The 23,706-nt window shown below is 33.7% G+C and overlaps 2 protein-coding genes across 4 annotated transcripts in view; one reads left to right on the top strand and one right to left on the bottom strand.

Moving 5' to 3' along the window:
- LOC123540773 (ras-related protein Rab-4B) overlaps positions 1–10,975 on the top strand; it is a 38,506-nt gene extending 27,531 nt beyond the window's left edge. For both annotated transcript variants that reach the window (XM_053545514.1, XM_053545511.1), the window contains one exon: positions 1,073–10,975. In XM_053545514.1, the coding sequence (XP_053401489.1) occupies positions 1,073–1,179 (107 nt within the window). In that variant the 3' untranslated portion in view covers positions 1,180–10,975. The remainder of the gene's footprint in view (positions 1–1,072) is intronic.
- Positions 10,976–12,412: 1,437 nt separating this feature from the next.
- Positions 12,413–19,083, bottom strand: LOC123540780 (centriole, cilia and spindle-associated protein-like). 2 transcript variants are annotated; one of them, XM_045326071.2, is made up of 4 exons: positions 18,986–19,083; positions 16,398–16,924; positions 15,633–15,871; positions 12,413–15,166 (listed from the first exon to the last, which is right to left on the bottom strand). In XM_045326071.2, the coding sequence occupies exons 2-4, from the start codon at positions 16,894–16,896 to the stop codon at positions 14,924–14,926; spliced, it is 981 nt and encodes a 326-aa protein (XP_045182006.2). In that variant the 5' UTR covers positions 16,897–16,924; positions 18,986–19,083; the 3' UTR covers positions 12,413–14,923. The 2 variants fall into 2 exon arrangements, with proteins under 2 accessions (XP_045182006.2, XP_045181996.2); XM_045326061.2 differs by having other exon boundaries at positions 18,982–19,051.
- Positions 19,084–23,706: the final 4,623 nt, after the last annotated feature.

Here is a 23,706-nt window from a genome sequence, read left to right as displayed (position 1 = left end):
ATTATGGGTTCCAGAGTTATGGCCCCTGAAAAGGCCAGAATTAGCTATTTTGACCTTGTCTGCACAGTAGCAGCTTCATTTATGATTTGATTTTAACCAAAATTCCAGAGTTATGGCCCCATAAAGGTCCAAAATTGGCTATTTTGGCTTTTGCAGCCATATAGAGACTTCATTTATGGTTTTATTTTATACAAACTTCCAAAATGTCTTCAACAACAATAAATCTTGGATTCCATGACAAATCAGATCCAATCGTAGGTTCCAGAGTTATTTTATATCTGATTACCTCCCCTGATTGTAATCAAAATGGATTTATATCAGTAAGTACTTATAGGACTTATTTGAAATTTCACTATTGTTATTAGTTGGACTGAGACAATCAGGGTAGATAACTATGAACTGATTTTATGTCAGATTACCTCCCTTTATTTCAAATTAAAATGGGTATATCTCCATAACTAATGAAGATACTGATCTGAAATTTCATTTATGTCAACAGATTTATTTGGCAGATTCTTCTTTTGTTCACTTAAAATATTTTTTTTTTAGTTACTTCCCTTTTACATTACTATAAATAGCTTATTTTTAGTAACTTTTTTATTTTTGGCCGTAGGGAAAAACAGAGACCACTTTTATGTGGTACAACATAGATGGTACCTCCAATTTTTAGTTGTATTTTGACATATCTATACCTTGTAAGATTTTTTTTCTTTTTGGTTAAATTTCTTCCCTTTGTTGTTCCTGTCCTTTGGACTTAGATATTTTTTCTGAGGACTTTCTTGTCCTCAAGTGCAATGATAACAGGTGAGCGATATAGGGCCATCATGGCCCTCTTGTTTTTTTTTGGCGATGCATAACTTTAACTAAATCAGTTGCCAATAAATCTTTCAAATCTTTCTTTTAAGAATTGTAAATGGAGGATATAGCTTCTCTCAGAGTTAATTCCTGTTCTCAAAATTATTTGTAATGCAGAAAGGTGTTCTCACTTTTGATTAGGTGAATTTGAGTTACCGGCAGTATGAAAATCTTTTGACAACCACTTACCTAGAAAAACATGTTGATATCTTTACAGGAGAGTTAGACCCGGAGAGGATGGGTTCTGGTATACAGTATGGAGATGGTTCATTGAGCCGAATTCAGCGACATCAAGCAAAGAAGGGTCCGAACTGCAGTTGCTAGCACCAGTCACCTATCTCCACATTGTTTCAACATTATACTCATTGAAAATATGTGTTTTTTGATTTTTTTCCATGACTGAACTTTCATTTTTGGTTGTTAAGTTTTAATCTTACTGTCTTTTTGTTGAAAATGAGTTTCACCTACTCATTATGCTGCATCGGGTATATACTATGAGCTTGTAATCTCACATCTTATGATCTATATCACTTTGAAAAATAATTCAAGCCACGCCATGAGAAAACCAACATAGTGCGTTTGCGACCATCATTGATCCAGACCAGCCTGTGCATCTGCGCAGTCTGGTCAGAATCCATGCTGTTCGCTAATGGTTCGTCTAATAGCAATAGACTTTGAAAGCAAACAGTCTGGATCCATGCTGGTCGCAAAGCCACTATGTTGGTTTTCTCATGGCGCGGCTCATTTGATATGATGTCTATATGGGTATCATAGCGTAACATGACTTTTTGAAGACCAAAATATTGTACAATGGTTTCTTTTCTTTGTTGTAAAAGCTTATGGATTTGAGGTTTAAACAGGTAATTTTATATTTTGTGATAAAAAATAATCTGAGAATTAAATTTGAAAAGAGGCCAGTTTTTATAAATCTGATTTGGTTGCTAAATAAATAGTAAAAATTAGCAGCGATTAAAAATTATATGGTGTATGAAAAAACAATTTTTCCTAAGGTCCCGGGCATTAAAAATAGGTGTGCATTTAATTTATAACAATTTATATATATTTATGATGAAGTGAAATAAAAAAAATTATGCATCCAGAAACATTTTCTGATGTGATTTCCATGTAGCTACAACATAAATAATTTCCAGTGTTGACAGATCCTTAATTAGGGATTAACAAAAAAAAGGAAAACACTGCTTTTGTGATATGATATTCAGGTTTTTTTTCTGGTATATAGTTTATACATGTTTTATACTACCTACTTATGTTACTAATCAAATACGGCCATCCTCGGACAAATAATAAGGCAATATGAAATCAAATATATTGACTCCCTCTGTGAGTTTAATCAGCCAAAATACTTGTTTGGCCCAGTTTTCTCGTATTGGTCCCTATTTTCTCATATTGGCTCAGTTGAGATGGTATTGGCTCAGTCTGCTTCATATAGTATGCATAATCTAAATAATATTATGTGCGATACTGCACATTTGAATAATATTTAGATAAATTGAAACCTGGAAATTCAAACTTTACAGAGATTTTACTCATATAGACAGATGTTTAAGTGGTCCATAAATGTGATTACTATCAGGGTCGTCAGTAATGTTTGAAGCAGACAGTTAATTGGTGGTTTTGAGTTGATTTCTTCTAAATTTGTAGCAGTTTTACTTCCGTGATGCAGTCTATTATGTATAGATTTATAAAAGGGACTACCAAGCACCTGGATTTTATTGACCACCATGTTGTCTGAAGTGGATGACAAGGAAAAATTGAGTCTCTAGGAAAATCTCAATACTGTTCAACCTGTATAGATCATTTTTGAATGATATATGGCATATGGTGCTAACTGGGTGAAAGAAATGTTGACCTTTCACTCTAAAAAAATACCACTCCTGAATTCAGAATATTTGTGAATATTAATGTGCATCACATCCTAAAACTTACTCCCGTTTTGCAAGTTCTTAACACCACGAATGAGGCTGCCAACCACAAAATCGCTAGGTAAAGCCTATAGGAAAATTACCCAATCTGCAGTTTCCTCTATATTTTCTCATCGGAGTTGATCTTAATGTTGGCAGAGTTTATTTTAATGAAAAAAGACGAAGTTCTACAGTATCCAAATACTTGTACATACTAAACTCACAGAAACAAACAACTTTACCAGTATTCTCCTGTCATCTTACTTCTACAATATATTGTTAATAGCAATTACTATTATGTTCATTTTTCATTTAACAAATAATCAAGGCCTTCGCATTGTTTATCATCTAATTTACCACGGTTCAGAGTTCAGATGCGTAGGAATTGAACCACGAGGGCGTTAGCCCGAGTGGTTAAATACTGAAGCATCTGAATGATGAACCGTGGTAAATTAGACGATAAATCACAAGAAGGCCTTGATTGTTTTCATTCTGACATGCACGTTGATATATTTCAATAGATATTATGCTGGAATTCATTTACGCGAGGAGTAATGTATCGGACGTCAAAATTGACGTCATAATGCTCTCTTACCGGTCCGTGCGTCAATCGTTGTTTATCGCAGGATATATTGCATTTGATTTTCTTCTTTGTTTAACTGGAAATCAATTTGAGCCATGTTAGAATGTTGTTTTACTTAGAAAAAATGACATTAAATGTGACTTCTATTATGCATAATATGTTCAAATATATCGCTAAACATCAGGATAAGAACAAACTTCATAATATTCATATACATAGGACAGAATGCATGAGTTTAGATAGATTCTAAACTAAATCGTTGATTGTTGTAAATACTGCATCTCGACAAATACAACCTGTCCTGTTGTTCAAGATCACAATGATGTTGCAGTACTGTTTTTATTTTAGAAAAAAGGACACCTGTGATTTACAACTACTTTTAACATCATGTTACAAATTTTCTAATATGCACTGCAAAGCATAAAAGCTCACTCTTATAGTTTGGCTCTTTAGACAAGAAAAGTATGGTCATATCATGCCATCAAATTTCTGTATATCTTGCAATGTGATAGAACAGAATGTGTATAGTAGTAGAACATCTGGTCATGTTTTTTTCTGAAAGGATTTTTTGTATGAATGAGTTGAGAAGCCTATTTCAGATAAAACTGTGTGCTATTTATTTACTTCCCCACCTAGCATGGTTGGTTCTTAAAAGTGATATTGTTGTATTGACATTCAGAATCCTTGTTTAAATGGTAATGGAACACTATGGTTTCAAAGATGTGAAAATGATTTTTCACTGTTGTGCAGATGACAGTATGCTATGTGCTAAACTAATATTCCAGGCTTCCATTATGATGATGTGTTGCCAAATTATTGTTAAAATATTTTTACAACAGTTTGCTGCCTTTGAACATGTTTGTCATGAAAAGGAAGCAGTATAAATCTGGTATAATATATAATATAATATACTTTAAATTTATAAGTTTTATGATAAAACTTATATCATAGACGATACGATCTTGAGAGTCAAACTTATTTCTTTGTAAGGACAATAACAAACAGACCTATCAGAAACCGTCTTGTGGAAGCGAAGACATAGTCATCCAAATGGCGTCCGTCCGGATTTGTTTGTTTGCACCATACTTTTGATATGCATGTAGCAATCTTGTTTATATTTGGCATAAATGATAGGTTACGGTCACAGTTGGAGATCAGAGGTCATGTCAGATGTTGTCTGGCCTGTAACTTTGACATGCATTGAGGAATCTTGTTTATATTTTGCTTGAATATTTAACTCAACGAGACGGAGTGTCTTGTGCAAACCCCAGGTTCCTATCTGAAAAGTCAAGGTCACAGTTGAGGGTCAAAGGACGGGCTTGCAAGTTGACCGTGGGCATCTTTTTTTATGAAATTTTTATACAGTCAAACCTATGCTAAAGATCTCCAGTGATAAGGGACCACCTGGCTCTTGAGACCACTAGTATTCATGTCCATTTGTCCATTTGAAAATTGTGTTATATTTAGCGAGTAAATAAAGAGTAAGATCACTTTAACTATACCATGCATGGTCATTATATACAAGTTTGACTGTATTAGATAATAATTACAAACTCCTGTAACAATAATGATAGAAAATATATCAGAATTTTGTCCTAGCATAGATGCTGTAATTCGTGTTTGTGTGATACATCTAAAATTAGAAAAAAATGGAAGGTTTTTGATAATCAAATTATTAAAATTCTTCTAAGAATACACAAACCTTAAAAAACAATAGACATATTGTGTTATTGGTTACTATTTTTACATAACTGAAAACTATCTATATTTTCTTCCCCAGCCAAAGGCGAAGACTTTAATTCATGAATGTCAAAGTTAAAAGATAAAATATACAAGAATTTTCTGTGTTTCTCGAGCTGCGTTGAGGTTTAGTTTCATGGATTAATTTCACAAAAATTAGTCCCCAACAAAAACCAGTAATGTTACAGTATCCGCTTGGAAGAAGTCTCAATAATATGGACATGTCACATGTTTCCACTATTAAGAAGCCTATCAGTAATATTGACATGTCACATGTTTCCACTATTAAGAAGCCTATCAGTAATATTGACATGTCTCATGTTTCCACTATTAAGAAGCCTATCAGTAATATTGACATGTCACATGTTTCCACTATTAAGAAGCCTATCAGTAATACTGACATGTCTCATGTTTCCACTATTAAGAAGCCTATCAGTAATATTGACATGTCACATGTTTCCACTATTAAGAAGCCTATCAGTAATATTGACATGTTTCTGGTAACAACTGAAGGTGATGGATAGCAAAGCTTTAGAAGGTGTCTGAAGGTCAGCTGAATTCTAAACATGTACTTGTGTAAATGTGTTATATGCTCATCACATGTGAGTAATTGATGTACAATGTATCACGTATTAAAGGTTGTGTGGCTTTTCATGAAATGTGTTATACCAAAATGATGTTGATGAACTAAAAGATTGAGAGAATATGTATTTTAATGTGATGTGCGCTTTAAAAGCATTATTGTTGTGTATAAATGATTTAGCTGTTTTGTAAATGAAGAAATGAGCCGCACCAGGAGAAAACTAACATAGTGCATTTACAACCAGAATGGATCCAGACCAGCCTGCACATTTGCGCAGTCTGGTCAGGATCCATGCTGTTTGCTAATCGTTTCTCTAATTGCAATAGGCCTTGAAAGCGAACAGCATGGATCCTGACCAGACTGCGTGGATGCGCAGGCTGGTCTGGATCCATGCTGGTTGCAAATGCACAAATGCATGTTGGTTTTCTCATGGTGCGGCTCAAATATTGTTTATTATTATTGAAAAATTTTTGAACAATTGTTCATCTGTTTAAATTCTAGTTTTAGATTTTTCTTGTGATAATTGTATGTATGGTAAACAATGGACACAAATTGTATGTTACTTTATACCAACAGCAATTTCATTCAATTTAAGTCTCATCTCATTGCAGTTTATTATAGTTTCTAACACGTACAAACTTCTAAAATATGCAGTTAGTTTGTTCCTGTATTTTCCGATATTTTTGAAATTCTCTTAATTTTCTTAGACCTTTTATATCACTTATATTTTCAAATATTTCCTGTATAAATTTTTAATGCATTTGGAAATGGTTATTGCTTTCTGTTATCCTTTCTCACCAGATTGAAAATACAGATATTTATTAATCACTACTTATGCTTCTTGTAGTGACCACAAAGATATTCAAATATATTTCCGGAAAAGTTGAAAAAACAAAGCATCAGAAGGCCTGCGAAATATACTGTCATGTGTGTACATATTTATGGAACGTTTTCATTTTACAATTTTTGGCACTGAAGAATCAAAACATACCGACATGTTTTATACTCCTTTTACACATTTTCCCTATTAATATTATCCCATAATCCTTTTCTCATATTCATTATTCTGTGTCAGATTTAATCACCATTTCTTTGACAATGCAAACTTTGAATTTCATATGTAATGTGTAGCCATGTATTATGTGTTCTGAATTTCGAAGGTGACTAAACGTTTTGATTAAGAGTTATAAATCATCACATTTGTCTGGTACATGTGTTTATATTTTGGAAAATCTGCATATTTTGCAGTGAATGGACTCAAGAACAATGTGTATATCACCATCTTGTTTCATTCACTATGTCTGCAAGCCGAAATGTTGAGAAAGCCTGTTTGAATTTTAAGTTTTACAGCGTATTAGTTTAGTACTGATACTGAACAGAGTTTGGTATTATAAGAATCTTTCACAGATTGTAGGTGCGGTAGGAATATCTGGCTCAAGGTTAAATGTAAGGTGGTAATAAGTCAGAAAGTTTGTTCTAACGAAATATAGATCAGGTTTGAAGAAGTGGTCACCTGCAGTCAAAACTAGGTCACAACATCAAATCATAGCAAAACCTTGAAGACATCTAGATCAAGTTTGAAGCTCGGTCTTATGGTGTCAAAAGCTAGGCCGCTAAGGTCAAGTTATAGAGAAGAAAAAAAGTTAACACTCTACAGAATGTTTTGCTTTATGAAATCTAGGTCTCATTTAAAACTGATCATCTGGATTAAAAAAAAGTAGGTCACTTTGAAAAATCAATAAAAAAAAATGTTAACTTTCAGAAACTACATTTTTAAGTTAATTTGCAGGAAACATGTTCAGAATGTTTGTTTAAGAAATATAGGTCATATTTAAAACTAGTCACCTAAGATAAAAAAATAAACCCTATGTCACTGGATCAAATCATGAAAACACCTTGTTAATACTAGAAATGTATATTTGATTCTGCTTAAATTGAGTATGTGCCGTGGATATTCAACTTCAGTGTTTCTTAACTGAACAAAGTATAGTCCTGCAATGCACACTTGTAACTGTCAGTTACATACTTGTTACAAATATCTCATAGTTCACATCACATATTGGGAATAATTGATGCATAGCTTTTTCCATGTGATAGTGTTTAAGAATATACAGCATTTCACTTGAACATCATGTACATTCATGACCATATTTACTTTACATTCCTAATAAAAGTATAAGTTGTTAATGTGTTTAGTATTTCAAAATTACATTGCAATTGTTAATACCGGTATATAGAAGATAAGAAACAGTTTTCTTATTTCTTGTCCTGCCGGGAATAGATATGACCAACCAGTTTTATGTAAACATAGCTATATCTGTTGTACTGTGTAATCTTTACTTCGAAACTGTTTTATGGCCAATGGAATTTAACCTTTAGCCTGCAGGTGGTAGTGATTCTGCCTTTGCAACCAGTACAGACCAAGATCAGCCTGCACATCCTTGCAGGCTAATCATGGTGTGCACTGTTCGCTATTCAGTCAGTAAATTTTCAGTGAACTCCCCTTTGATAAACAAGTGGTACTGCTCAAATTGAATGATGGACCAATCCATTTTTAGAAATTTAGCAGGGTTAAGGTTAAATAAAATGGTTCATGTCAGTTCTAATATTGAAATCCTATCTGGTATAATCTCCGTGTCATGGAGGTCAAATGGAAAAATTTGTCTGTATTTCAGGACTTTTTCATGCTTTTTGAAATTTAAAATATTGTACCCAGTTAACCACCACAGTCATTCAAGAGTTGAAACATATTTTTGGGTAGATCAATTTATTTTCATATTATAGCAGTAGTTAATAGTTTTACATCCCCTGTCCAGGGACATTTTTCTCAAAACATAATGCCAGCATACCTCCAGCCAGTACAAAGATCTGGGGGGGGGGGGGGGGGGGAGTATTTTTTTTTATTAAGGGAGACTTTTCGGAAATTATTTTTGTGTCAAAAAATGAATACAAATAAGGGGGTTATGCCTTTAGAGCATCAGTAAGTTGATTTCTAACATCACTGACCATGTTTAAAGCATAGAAAGCGCAGTTTTGCAACTTTTTTGTTAACAAGTTGAATAAAATATTCTCCAAGGCCATAAGAACATTTAGGGTCGGGTCAAAAATTTAGGGTAGGTTGGGATACCGGAAACAAAGAATTTTTTTTTTTACGCCTGAGTGTTAATTTGTTTGAAAATTTCTCAAAATTTAAGATTGATAATTACTTTCAAATGATGATGTCTGTGTGATTTTCATGTTTAAATCAGTGAAATAAAACTTAAACAAGAATTTTTTAACTGAACTTTAAACAATACACTGTTGATTAATTCTGAAACATTTTTTCCAATTATGAAAAAAAAAAAGTGCTTATATGTACTACTGGTACTATAAGTGTTGGATCTGTGAAATATTTTGTTCCCATGTGTAAATGTTGTATATGCGATTGTAAAATGTGTACTTGCTGTGTGCATAGATTATTATTTACATCGTAGCATGTGTACATGTAATAATTCATTTATGTGTTTAACTGAGTCCACTCTTTTTGAATGATATAGTAAATAATAATTTCACCATTAATCAGTTGTTTAAGTAATTGGTGCATATTTTTATGAGACATCATGCAAATGTCTTTATGCGTTTGTACATTGACATATTTATTACAAGACTAACCCAGATAGAAAATCATGTGTAGTGAATTCATGTATACTTCATTTGCATGTTATTTTAACGCACATATCATTTAGTGTCTGCTTGAGAACACTGCTCAGATATATTGTCTTCTTAGAATAAATGATTTTTAGCTCTACTATTCAAAGAATAGTATAGCTATTCTACTCACCCTGGCATTAGCATCACACCTTGGTTAAAGTTTTGCATGCAAGTACATGATACGGCTATCTTTTAAAGGCATATAGCTTTGAAACTTATTTTTCCTTTTTCTAGGTCAATTACCAACCTCACTAGGTCAAGTCCCAAAATTCTGACATGTACTTTGGCCAAAATATGCCCCATTTTGGACTTAGAAAATCCTGGTTAAAGTTTTGCATGCATGTTACTTTCTCCAAAACTTATGCAAATATTGAATTGAAACTTCGAATGTGTCTTTTGGGTTATAAAATTAGGTGATAGCATCAAGTCCCATAACTTTGACATGCATTTTGGCCAAATTACGCCCCCTTTTGGACTTACAAAATCCTGGTTAAAGTTTTGCTTGCAAGTTACTATCTCCAAAACTAATGCAGATACTGGATTGAAACTCTATAGATAGTTTAGCTTTTAGGGTAATATTCCTGCTTCTGGGACAACAACTTGAATAGTCAAGCATTGGCTGTCTAACGGACAGCTCTTGTTTAATGCCTTTCTCAGGTTTACTGAAATTTTACTTTCTTTTAGCTAGTAAACTCAGTATTTTCAGTGAGTTCTGAGCTTCATTGTGTAAGAATGTCAACATTATTTTCTGTCATTAATAAACTTTGTTACATGCTGGTATACATGTTTTCTTACAAAACTGTAAGACTATATTCCCTGTCTTAATAAAATACATGTATAGTGGAAAAAGACCCTAACACTTTTAAAAATACTGTGCCATCATGATCATGGACACAACATAGAGTGGGTCATATTATTTCGAAAGTGAGTGGGTCATATTATTTCAAAACTGGTAAATTTTAGTAAATTTACAGGGAAAGAAACAGGTCTTACAAAATTAATACCGCATTTTAGTCTTTTTCAGCATTCCTATCTTCCTATCATTTGTAGTTTGTATAAAGGCCATGTCTAGAGATTTACTTGTCTCGAAAGTTAACCTTTAGCCTACTGGCAGCAAGTGATTCTGCCTTTGCGGCCAGTGGAGACTAAGATCAGCTTACACGTGCAGGCTGATCATGGTCTGCACTGTTTGCTATTCAGTCAGTAATTTTCAGTGAACACCCCTTCAAATAATGAATGGTATTACCCAAATTAAAAGATGGACCAGTCCGTTGTAGAAATTTAGCAGCTTAAATGCTAATCAGTAGGTTACAATTTGACAAGGAGGAGTCCGAAGTTGGTACATTTTGTATTTATAATAAATTGGAAATTAAAAGTATGTAATATAATTGGTCAGTGTGTCAAGTAGATACTGTTTTTTATAGAGGCATAATGAGTTGCTGTAGAAATGTAAGATGTTTATTTGTTACTACTGTGAAGTATATGTATTATTTGTTATATTTTCATGTTGTTTCATTTAAATTGTTTATATTATTATATAATATGGATTCATTTATTTCATGTCTATACAAACAAAAAGAATAAATGCAAATGCTTTACAAAGATTTCTGTTTTCTCTTCAACCGTTGACAGTGCATTCATATGATAGCCCAGACACGGCTTTTTATTTCCAGTCATCCAAAGGCTGCAAAGGATAAATTAGTATACTGTCAAATTATTTTCATTTGGGAATAATTTTCAACAATTTCGCAAATTTGTCAATCCGTGAACTTAAATTCAGAAGAACAAGTTTTTATCTTTTTAAATTGAAATCCACAAATTTGTGCTAGTTTAGGCAAAACCACAAAAATTTTACACATACACCAAGTTGAATGACGTCACAGTAGATGGGTACACTGGCGTACATCATCTGTCGCCCGATGTCAACATATTTCTTTGAATAACCTCTCTAAAATTACATGTCAAAAATTCCAGCAAACATGCAAAAAAGATTTTGTTATTCAACATGGATACCTCCCTGGTGAAGTAATTACGGTGCCCGAGTTTAGATCTCTTGCCTCTGGACTGCTGTAAATTTTGGTCATGCTTTGTGTGAGATTATATCCAAATACCTAGGGTCTTGCTCCACCATAAAGCTGAAAAGTCACCATATGACTTCTGCTATAAACCAAGAAATGAACAAATACTCGAGATTTCAATATAGATTTAAATAGAAAACCCTTATAATTATGTAGTAAAAATTGTCAGCCAAACATAAAAGAATTTACTCGAGTCTTGTTACATGTAAATTTACATTACATGTATGTTTTATGTTTTACGGTACTTCCATGAAATATGTCTTGCAAGTGTTACTACGTCTAAATTATTTTAATATTTTGAGATGGGATATAAAATAACGAGACCTCTGCTTGTCAGTGCCAATGAAAGAAAAAGAGTTATGGCTCTTGACCTTCTTGTCTTTTAATTATAAATAAATGTATCAGGTTTCAAAGCTTTAGCTCTTACAATAGTCCAGAAGAGAGTGCCTGTTTCTGAGTGTAAAAAAAGCCATAATTCTGATAAAATGCAGGATAAGTTATGGCTCTTGGTCTACTTTCTCACTTACTATGTACAAGAGTACAAAGTTTCAAAGCTATAGCTTGTACACAAGAAAGGTGTATCCTTACAAAATCTCGAATTCAAAGTTTCCACAATACCATGTCAATTTTGTTTAAAAACAAAAATCAGACATGCCAAAACAAATTTTAAACACGATAATCACACCAAAGTATTGAATGTCATCCCCAGTTATGTGTAAATATGAGCTATACAGTGAAAGCTTGTCAATCAGTCTAAGAAATCGGGGTCTGACGTTTTATCATATGATATGGCAAACACTTCCTCTATGAAATAAACTGACGGGGGTATGAAGGGGCCATGCCAATTTCAATGGTTGGACAGACCCTTAAATAAATCGAATTAAGATGGGGTATGGATTACCTTATCTGATAACACTAGTTAATTGACAATGACATCTGAAAAATAACACTAATACCTTCAGCCATGTGTATATGTTTATTCATAAATATCAATGTATATGAGTCTTCTATCTTGAAAATACGAGTACATAATGCATCAAACATTAAAACACTAAGCTCTAGGTTCCAAAACATCTACTATATTTGCTATGATTTTAAGCAACACATTTTTTAGCATTCAATATCAATATTCATATTTACATCCATATGAATTAAAAAAATATTTCCCTTGGGTTATTTATCACTACATAATGTATCTTAAAGGCAATGGCCTCCAGATTTTGGCAAAAATAATCTTTCTTTAGAATTGAAGTTTTGACAAATTATGAACATTTCAAAATGAGTTATTGTTTATAAACTATCTAAAAAATGCAAACTCGAGAAAAAAAGATGCCCATATCGTGAATTGAACCCAGACCGCAGCAGCAATAAAAACTTTCCCCCTTCTCTACCAAAACCGCTATAGAGGAATATGTGTTTCAGTCATGTTAAATAAGGATACTTATAATTAAGGCAGTTTACCTTGAGTAAAGCGTTACATACGCTTTTCAATTTTCTGTGTAAAAATTAGTAAAAACAACTAAATCTCATGCGTTTCCATAATCTATAGTCTGTCGGTAATTAAGTTTTAAAGCTTTCTTAAGAAATATAGCATTAGTTTCCTGATACCTTAAATTTTTCTCTTTTTTTGTTGTACGATCTGGAGGCCAGTGCCCTTAAAACAATTAATTTATAACTGGTAAATTTAGTTTATCCTAAAGCTTGCTGTGCATAGTTTGTAAGAAAAGGTTCAAGACCTGACGTTAACATTGATTCTTTGCTATAAATGTATGATAATTGTCTGTGAAAATATAAAGAGTATTGTAGTGAATATTCTATTACAGAGATTATTTTGAAGACATACAAAGTAAAATAACTTTAAGATTTATTGTTTTCTAAAAATAAAATCCCAGAAACTCGATGAAAAATGTTTACAACTTAAAAGAAATCTCTTAACAACAGTATCTAGAACAATGTCTTACCACCTGTAGTGTAAGCTGACTTATCAGTTAAAAGATGAAACAAAACAGAAAAAAAATCTCAACACTGTATCACAGTTTTTAAAGACTAGCAAAACATATTTTGCACTTTTCAAAATCTACTTTAAAAATTCTAACAATCATAATCTTTCAAACAGTGCTGCTTGACCTAAGTCAGGTTTTCTTAACCTTTAGCCTGCTGGCGGCAAGTGATTTTGCCTTTGCGACCAGTGCAGACCAAGATCAGCCTGCACATCCTTGCAGGCTGATCATGGTCTGCACTGTTCGCTATTCAGTCAGTAAATTTTCAGTAAACACCCTTTTGAATAGTAAGTGGTACTGCCCAAACTGATGGACCAGTCCAATTTAGAAACTTAACAGGGTAAAGGTTAATGGGGCAAGAAGCTCCCCGTGTATTTAAACCACAAAAACAGTAGCGCTTGCTTATATTAAATGAGAACATTATACCAGGGTTTGTATTGTGTGTTCTAAAATTGTCTGATAAAAGTAACAGAGTTGCTTGCTATATGACAATCTACATGTTTAAGACCTCATCTTTAGAATTTGCAAGTACATTTTAAACGTGTACAGCTGTGTGAAAACTGTACTAATTTTTGAAACCTCCAACACTTATTGAGTGTAACCTTTCTATTTCTTGAAAAAGATTATAGTGTAATGAACAACAAATTGAACTGCAAAGCTGCAAAAATGAAATTTATGGTATATCTTTTTATTTTTCAGACATACACAGATTTTATTTTTCCAAAACATTATCACAATGTGTATTTATTTGTGAGGCAATTTAAATAAACATGATTATACAAGTTGGCAGTGCTAACATAACATTACATCACAAAATATCCCTGTCCAACATGGTAGTTGAGATGCAGACAGGCGTCATTTTCCGAGAAAAAGCATTTCCTGCATGGAGTTCTTTTTACCGCAAGTGCTGCACAGAATTTATTTATTTATTTATTTATTTATTTGGGTTTTATGGCGCACCAACATAGTACAGGTTATGCTGCACAGAAAGCTGTCATAAATTACTTTATACTATAAATTTATTTTACCAGTTATGTTAACTTTCAGTTTATTCATCTGTGCTTCTGCTCATAGTTAATATGTAAATAACAAATTGGAACACTTGGAAGCATTTCATGCCTTTCAATAAAATGTTGTTTTTTTTGTTTTGTTTTTAAAACAACTGAGATTCTTTTAAGTTCAAATTCTTGAAAACCAACACTACTTTCTACTAGGGTCTTAAAATTATGTTATCATTATATCTACAAACTTACACACCAGGTGTGTATTTTACAACTGATATGCCTAACAAACTTAAATTCTGGCAAGTATCTTTCATTAAAGCAACTGTCGATTTTCTACCCAAAATAATACTAATTTGGTTTAAAAGTTAGCTGCAAACTTAAAAATAGGTAGCATCAAAACTCAACCAACTGTATCTATCATAAAAGCTAATCTACATATATAAAATCAAGCATACAAAATGAAACAGATCATGTCAAGAAGAAGCTTTTTCTTTTTCTTGGATCTCTTTCAGAAGTGGCGTATTCTGTATTATCATAGGCAGGGTAACATCTGTGATATTCTGTTTCCCAGTGAGCAGTCTCTCTTATCATTCTTTCATTAAATTTGGCCTTTCTACGCTTTTCACGTGCCGAGGCAGTTTTTTGTCGCTCAAGCTGCTTTTCTATGAGCAGGAGGTTGCGTTTCTTGGCTCTCAGAGCAGCAGGATAGACCTAGATAAGAAAATACATATCATAATGAAACAAGATTGAAATACTGTGAAATAATGCAATTTCATTGTCATAATTTTGTGACTTTGCCAAAAAATGATACTTTTGCTGGTATATGATTTAGTGTATTTCAACTTTTGAAAGCAAAATAAATCAGAATTTTCTCGGTTCCCTTTGATTTAAATTCATGTACTGACAAAAACATTGAAATCCACCCCCATCTCCCATGAATACTGATAATTATCAATTTACCGGACATTTTTAGCTAGAACCAGTATTTCCCATTCCCAATGGGTCTATCAGCTGATCAATATAACAATAGAAAATTTTAAAACAGACAGGAAGTATGACTCATCTCATGATCTACTTTTTATTCATCCAAAGCACTTGTCAATATATAAGGCTCAATATATTTTTCCTACACAAATAAAAGGATGCAATATTTTATTTGTGCAATCCTGGTACTTACAGCAGAAGAAGCTCTGACATTAAATGTCTTTTTGTTGCCAGTACATGTATTATCAGTACCAGCCCCATAGTTGTAGAATGGCTTTTTAGTCTCCACACCCTGGGCTAATGGTCTGGCACTAGGTGCTGACTGCGGACGAGCCCTTGGTACCTTACCCTGTCTGTCAGGACGAAGAGGTTTTGATCGTTTCACAAAAACTTTGTGGTCTGCTTGTTTTGGTTTAAGAAACGTCTTGCCTACTGAAAAAGTACACAGAACATTGTATAAAATATGTTAACTTAATTTCTTCCCTCTCATAATAATATTGTTTTCTGCGGCTTGTTGTAACACTTTACGGGGTTATCCTGGTATAAAGATACATTGTACATGCCAATAGAATTTGTGCTTTGTATTGTATGTAGCAAAATCATTGTCGATGTCTTTCTGTTAATTATATGACATAGTAATATATTATACATGTATTAAAAGTAATGATTAAAATGTGATATCATTACTCCTGTTAAATTCCCTGATTTTTGCATTATAATAAATGAAACATAGATCTATATTTTTACAAATAAAATCAAACATAATCAAATGTTCAGATTTCAAGTGTTAATAAAGAAACTACAGAGAGGTGTAGAATTTATTCTCTTAATCAAGCTGTATGTTGCTTTTTTCTTTTCAATCAAAAAAGAGGATAAAAATTAAAAACTTTATTTTTTTCTGCTTCCGGGCGAGAATAGTTAAAAAAAGTAACTAAAATAATTGCTTTCATATACTTACAAGCTTTCTTCTCTCCTGCTGGTTTAGATGTACTTGACTGGTCTTTATTCACATTGCTGACATATTTATTCAATTTTTCCTTTGCTGATTTTCTCAGTGCCTCACTCTGTTTTACAACCACAACATCATCCTCTGTCTCTTTAACCTGCTTACTCCCATCCTCTGCCTGAGCAATTCTTTTCTCTCTGTCTATATCATCTTCCAGATCTTCTGCTTGTTCTTCTTTCATTCCATCTTTTTCTATTTCTATATCACCTTCCTCTTCTTCATTTATCACAAGTTCAGAGATAGGCAGTTTTTCTATTTCTTCATCTGGGTTGAGTTTTTCATCACTTTCCGAAGAGTCAATGGTTTCTCCATCCCATGAGAGAGGTGTATGAGCGCATTCTCTTTCCCTACGGAGATGTCGGTAATTCAAATGTTCTTTGTACACTGGCAGGTTCTTCACAAGACTTGACACCTTGAACTGGTGTCCATATTCTGAACGTTTGTACACCATCTTCACTGCATTGTTTTCAACTTAATACCTGTTAAATATAAAGAGAAAGAATTTGGTTTTCCAGTCCAGAAAGTTCTACAAACACACTAGCAAAATGAAAATATGGCCAAAGAGCAAAATTAAGTCACCTGAAATATGTAAATAAACTGTATAATACAAAAGGGAAATTTGTTTTTTGTTTCAGTATAAGATCGAAATATACGCAAAATGTCTTTAATTTGAAACATTGTCATGATTGTGAAAATACGAGTGATGCCCAATGGATGATAAATGATCAAATGTTGAATATCAGACATGATTTTACAACCAAGCCAAAAAAGCTGAAAATTACTGCCGGGGGTCTAGGGGCCGCCTAAGACCCCCAGAAGCTCTTGGGTAAATGGTGAAAAATCCTGCATTCTAGGCTTCTCCTGGCACCTAATTTCAATTTCAAAACTCGTGTTTTTTAAGTGGTTCTTTTTGTTATTTCATAAAAATTCATTGATATTTATAAGAAATATAATAATATATGGAGATGTTGTTCGAGACTTTTCCAACCTCTGCCTGAATAGTTTATCTCTTTATGCAAGGCCTCTAGTTCTAAGCTTGCATATATAACGCCCAATTAGTTCCCCGTCCACCTTTTTCTCCAACCATTCCCATTTCCAACCATTTCTTAATCCTTTATCCAAGGATTTTGTGTCAAAATCCCGGTCAACAATGCGCGACGCCATTGTTTAACCCGGGTCTAATCTAAGATAAAACAGCCACGATTATTGGACAATTGTGAATACCTCGACCAATCACAATGGTCGTAGCTTTAGAAGTGGAAGCTGTGCGATTCTAAATGCCGAAATGTGGTGAAAGTACTGAAACGGATTAGAAAAAATCGGATTTTTCAGTGATCATAAAAAATCGGAAACGACCATAAAAAAGCGAACTTTGAGGGAGTGAAAAGCGGATTTCCGCTTAAAAGCGGAAAAAAATCATCTACATCTACATCTTTCACCCAACCGTCGATTTCCGACTATCACTGGGCGGCATGTCTGTATATTCACATAGTATCTAGTTACTGAACCATGCATTTTAGGTGCGAATATGCAATTTAAATGAGCATTTATTTTTTATTTTGGTTCCATGGTTTTCATAGTATTCCTATATGCCATGTGCAGGTTATTATATTAACATGTATACAACAGCATTTTCTTTTTGGGTGGAGCCCGTGACAAAATGCCTTATGCCTGTTTCTCGTCAATTCGAGCTTTCTCATCGATTCGAGCCCTTGTGTTTTAGTAAAATTCATGCTCATGTAGCATGTTCTTCCATCAGAAACTTTTGTCATTTACATTTTAAAATGCCTTGGAAAATATTAGTCATAAAACCACTGAAAAATTGATGAAATACCTTTTTTAAATTTTTGCATCTAAAATTACTTATTTCGAAAGGAAATTACATAGTGGGTAATATTGTGAGCCCAAATTTTTAAATTAAAAGCACCCCGAGCATATTTCGACTGTTGTAACGAGTGAACAAGAAGTCAAACTTGATAGAAATTTGCTTTATGGAAATAGAATATGCAAACATAAACATTTAATGACCTTCCAAACAGAGGGCTCGAATCGATGAGAAAGTTTTAAAATGATGTGGAGTTTCACCTCCTTCAGTCTCATGCAAAAAAGTACATATAAAAGATGATAACATTGTAATTCTTATTGCCCATTGTTAAATGCAAATATTTTTGTAATAAAAAACAAAAATTATTTAATTGAACAGGTTGACAAAAATTTGCACACCTCTAAAAGATTTAAGAGGCTCGAATCAAGGAGAAAGCAGCATATAACATAAAGACAGACTGCATATTTAGCTTCTTATCAATCTCTTCAATCAGATTTGCATTACGTCTCTAAAATTTGGATGCTCCTCTAAAAGCTTTACACTCGCAAGCTAACTAGAGCTCCGTAAAAACAATCCTGAAAAAAAATCTGTCTGAACACGAAATTAAGTTTCCCGCTGAGGCTTTTTGCATCATAAATGCACACTGCTTTAGTGGATCAATAAAAGAGCAAAGAAAGTTTTGAATCTTAGAGAGAAAATATTCAAACATACTCACGAAAGATTGCACAAAGGACAAATTTTAAATTTATTTGTGTACATCTGTCAGTTCGCCATTTTGAAGTGTTGCTGTCTAGTCATGTGACCAAACAAAAACTTGAACAAAAACAATCACATGCACGTTTTTTAACCCGTACTGCTATAGGGTCCCTGGACTATGCATGGGTTTGAAGGTGCAGCTAGATAACGGACCCATAGCCACTTTCTTTATCCTATTACTTAAAAGAGATAAAAACATGGTTTATATCAGAGTTTGTTTTCCATCATTTAACTCTCCCCCAAATCCGGAACAGATATTTTTTGTGAACAGCAGCCTTATTTTGAAAGATCCAGATAAAAGTTACTGTAACAGTCTCAGGCAAAATGTGCAGCCTCGACCGGGACTCGAACCTCAGACCTTCGGCTTACCGTACTAACGCTCTACCAATTGAGCTACCGAGGCCACCCGATATGAGAACCGCTACCCTCTTAATACGAGACATTGGCACTCCCGGCCAAAGTGTGCCGCAGACTGAATTCAGATGCACAACCAGCTAAACTGCTCCGCTCCGCATGGGCTCCAAGGGTGAACATCTCGGTAGACCCTCCAAATGAAACAGCCTCAGGAAAATGTGCAGCCTTCGGTGTACCGTGCCAACGCTCTACCAATTGAGCTACGAGGCCACCGATACGAGAACCGCTACATTACATATCATTTTAATGGTCTTCGGGGATGGTAGCTGCTTATTTAGTTGTTTCTTTTTTAAGATGTTTTGGTAATGTCAATTCCATGGCCATAAATTTAATATTTTCCATGTGTAAGATATAGATCTGTATAATATTTGTGTCTACAAATGGGACTCTACAAAATACTACTAGACCTATCACCCCACAATTCCAAAATACTGAAAGAGCTACAGCACGAGACATTTATGAATTCCTTTTTTGGTTTAAAATATATGACACACTACGATAATAAAACGATCAACACAGCAAGTACTAGCATGGCCTTCGATCTAACATAGCTCTAAAACTCAACACATCTGCTTCTTTTAATAGTTCTTTGACAACATTGAACGTGGTAAACTGACAGATGCTATTTGTGATGGATTTAAGCCACGAAAGCATCCGACAAGGCTGGTCACTAAATTAATCTATAAATTTGTTCAGTCCGGAGTCCACCCTCTAGCATCACAATGGAGCGAATCATTCTTAAAGGACCCGCAGTTAAAATGTTGTAGTAAATGATTACATTTCAGAGACATACCTATCAAAATCTATGGGTTTCCCCAAGGCTCTGTTCTTTGCAGTCTTGTCTTTTCATTGATAAAACGAACACAGACGAAAAATCCGAAGCTCTTGTGTTACTGCACTTTGCTGTCGCTGATCCTTTAGCTCCTGCCTTACCGACCAGTTCGGTAAATCGTCAAGAAATTTAATTCATCATTTATGACAAAACATGTTACAGGATTGTGTCAGTGATATCATGGAAGTGCTAATGTAGTGTTTTTGCCGGAAATAATGCTTTTTCTGATTCACGGCATTACTTAGGCCCTACCTGCTATTTTCGCATGGTTTTCCACAGAAATTGAGAAATGTGTTTAGATTAGCTGGAAAACGAATCGCAACGAGTATTCCACAATGTTCGGAGCACATCTTGCGCTGTATGTCGTCATTGACTGTAATTTCTAAATAACAGAAAAATACAACTTTCTTACCCCAAATCACCAAAACCGCTCGATTTCATCCAAGATCATACGTTACTGATCCGGTTGTTCAAAGTAACAATTGGACGCGGTGATATCATCTGTTATGAATAATGTGTCTTTCCATATTTGCTTGTACATTTGTAGTTCAGGGAACTGGTAATTACGTTTTCTTTATTTTCTTTTTAGTTCATACAATACTTATCTATTAATAATCATCTGTTTTTGCTATACATGTTTATATCTTTATTATTGAGAGCGGTATCCTGAAAACACAGTAAAATAAATTGCACAACAAGCACATCGATAAGCTGTGAATAACTTCAATGAATCATGTAGTTTTATGCAAAAGAAAAGTAGTAGTGCTTACAAGTTATATAACTTATGTGCAAGATGAATATGACAGGTCCAAAACATATTATCACGCAAACTAACTACTGTACTAGTGGGCAAAAGATATACGACATTGTATGTACACAAATATGTTCGTTACTTAATTCGCAGTTGCAACATATTGTTGGCGTTTTCCATTTAAAATAACGATTCTCCCGTTTACTCTTGCATACGTGTAGGTAGTAAAAGCTAAGAAAATTCTTTGGAAGCATAGAACGCAACCCAAACAAAATCACTGAGTAGCAGAGTCAGCTGATTCTGTTCATGTGAGGCAAAGAAATGTGCAAGGTCCTTCACGTCTTTAGCACCGGCGCTAAAAAGTGTAATTCTGTTGCACAGTCCATGAAATATAACACAAATGAGTACTTTGCTTTGCAAGAAATTCCCGCCGGTGTTTCTCTAACAGAATTTGTTGCTCTAACGGTCATCCATAAAACATCCCGCAAAGCTTCACCAGCTTCCAGCAAATGATTTCAGAGAAGATGTCGTTGAATGAAAATGATTAACGGACGGACGTTGAGTGATCCCAATAGTTCATTTTGAGCACATTGTGCTCAGGTGAGCTGAAAAACAAATCCAGTCCTTGGTGACATTTGAAATGTCTAGAAATTTTAAAGCCCAAATTCCTAATGAATTCCAATAAGACATGTAAAGATGAGATAATCATTTACTGTAAATTCTGGAATTCAACCACGACCTTCTTTTCGTGTCGTTTGTAAACACACCGGTGCCGCAACGGGGAAACGAACATACACCGGGTAGATACTGAAAAGTGATAAGCAGATGCGTTTTGAATTTTGCTGTAATCATTTTTGCGTTTCATAATGATCTATTGATACAAAACGAAGGGTAACAAATAGCTTGAAGATTTGCAATAGTACAGCTATTTTTTTTAATATTTCTGTTCTGCAACAGTGGCCCGGTTATAACTGAAAGTAGCTTAAGGTTTCTTGGGAATAAAAGGTATATCTAGAAAAAATAATTATTGCAATAACGTTTTCAGAAAAATGCACATTTTTGCTGGAAAGTTTAGAATACCAAGCATCTCGTGGCAGTTTCGAGCATTAACCCGAAATTTTGGGCTAAAACATTTTCAGGAAATAAATAAAATATATAGAAAGTACTATTTACTGCAGAAATGTTTTCAGAAAAAAATGCACACATTTCCTGAAAAGTTTACAAGATTATCTTGATAGCTGCCTATGTATATACATTCTTTTATCCCACTTTTCAGTGACTGACATAACAACTATTTAAATATATACACAGAATATATCTTACATATTATATAAGCAATGGTATGTTTACAATAAAATGACAATTACATATACTAAGTATAATGCAAAATATTGAAATCAAACTGTTTACGTCTGAATTTGTTCAGCTCAATAGAATTCATTTACGTTTTGCTGTTACTGAGAAATTCATATTTTTTTGTGACATTAAGGTGTACGGAGTCTAGACTTAGTAAATAATTTAATGCATCGGGGATAGCTAAAATGCGTACCGCGGATAGTAACGATTATTTAAGCAATGAGACGGACATTTAGCCATTAGACTAGGATGGTTGTACTTGCTAGCGTTGTCCCTGCTTCCGTTCATATGTGTGTGTTCGTCCGTCTATCCGGAGTAGTATCTCTTTTGTGAATTGATTTACTAAAGTCAATATACACATAACCAACATATGTTTCGTCCTGTTACTAAAGTCAATATACACATAACCAACATATGTTTCGTCATGTTACTAAAGTCAATATACACATAATCAACATATTTTCCGTACTGTTACTAAAGTCAGTATACACATAACCAACACATATTTCGCACTGTTACTAAAGTCAATATACACATAACCAACATATTTTTCGTACTGTTACTAAAGTCAGTATGCACATAACCAACATATATTTCGTACTGTTACTAAAGTCAGTATACACATAACCAACACATATTTCGTACTGTTACTAAAGTCAATATACACATAACCAACACATATTTCGTACTGTTACTAAAGTCAATATACACATATCCAACATATTTTTCGTACTGTTACTAAAGTCAATATACACATAACCAACATATATTTCGTACTGTTACTAAAGTCAATGTACACATGACCAACATATGTTTCGTCCTAAAGTCAATACATTTTGTATACATATTTCAAAAACAGGAAAAACAGGAACAGGAAAAATGTTTGATGCAAGAAAATTTTTTCAGTAAAAATACATTTCGCTTAAAAGTTCAGGCCACACATTGCTGTTAGGTTACGTAATGAATGACCATTCTGTATTGCGATTGTACATGCTGGAAAAGTTAAGAAAATACTAAGCGTATGAATGTAAGGAGAAATGTAGCAAAATGCTCTTCTGAGAAAAACAAAAAGCAAACTAATTGAGAACAATTCTAAATCTGCCAGTATGCACATGCCTTTTTTCTTTCTTTTCTGTTTCTTTTTCTTTCTGTGTTGAGAGCGGATGCTAAGACTTGCTGCAGCATATCTATTATTCAAAGGGAAATAATCCCTCAGTAATAAATCTCAAAATAATTTTAGTCATGGAAACTCGGATAACTAAACTGTCATTTTTACATTTTGTCGGTAAAAGATACACAATAAAATTAAAAAGATTTAAAACATGTT

This window comes from Mercenaria mercenaria, chromosome 1 (genome assembly GCF_021730395.1).
Source record: "Mercenaria mercenaria strain notata chromosome 1, MADL_Memer_1, whole genome shotgun sequence".
NCBI classification, from domain to species: domain Eukaryota; kingdom Metazoa; phylum Mollusca; class Bivalvia; order Venerida; family Veneridae; genus Mercenaria; species Mercenaria mercenaria.
This window is presented reverse-complemented; position numbering and strand designations above follow the sequence as displayed.

Excerpts from the sequence above, each read along its gene's own strand:
- LOC123540780 (XM_045326071.2), bottom strand. The coding sequence starts at position 16,896 with ATGGTGTACAAACGTTCAGAATATGGACACCAGTTCAAGGTGTCAAGT. Across the intron at positions 15,872-16,397 it reads AGCAGGAGAGAAGAAAGCTT|TAGGCAAGACGTTTCTTAAA; the intron begins GTAAGTATATGA and ends GTACTTTTTCAG. Across the intron at positions 15,167-15,632 it reads ATGTCAGAGCTTCTTCTGCT|GTCTATCCTGCTGCTCTGAG; the intron begins GTAAGTACCAGG and ends TTTCTTATCTAG.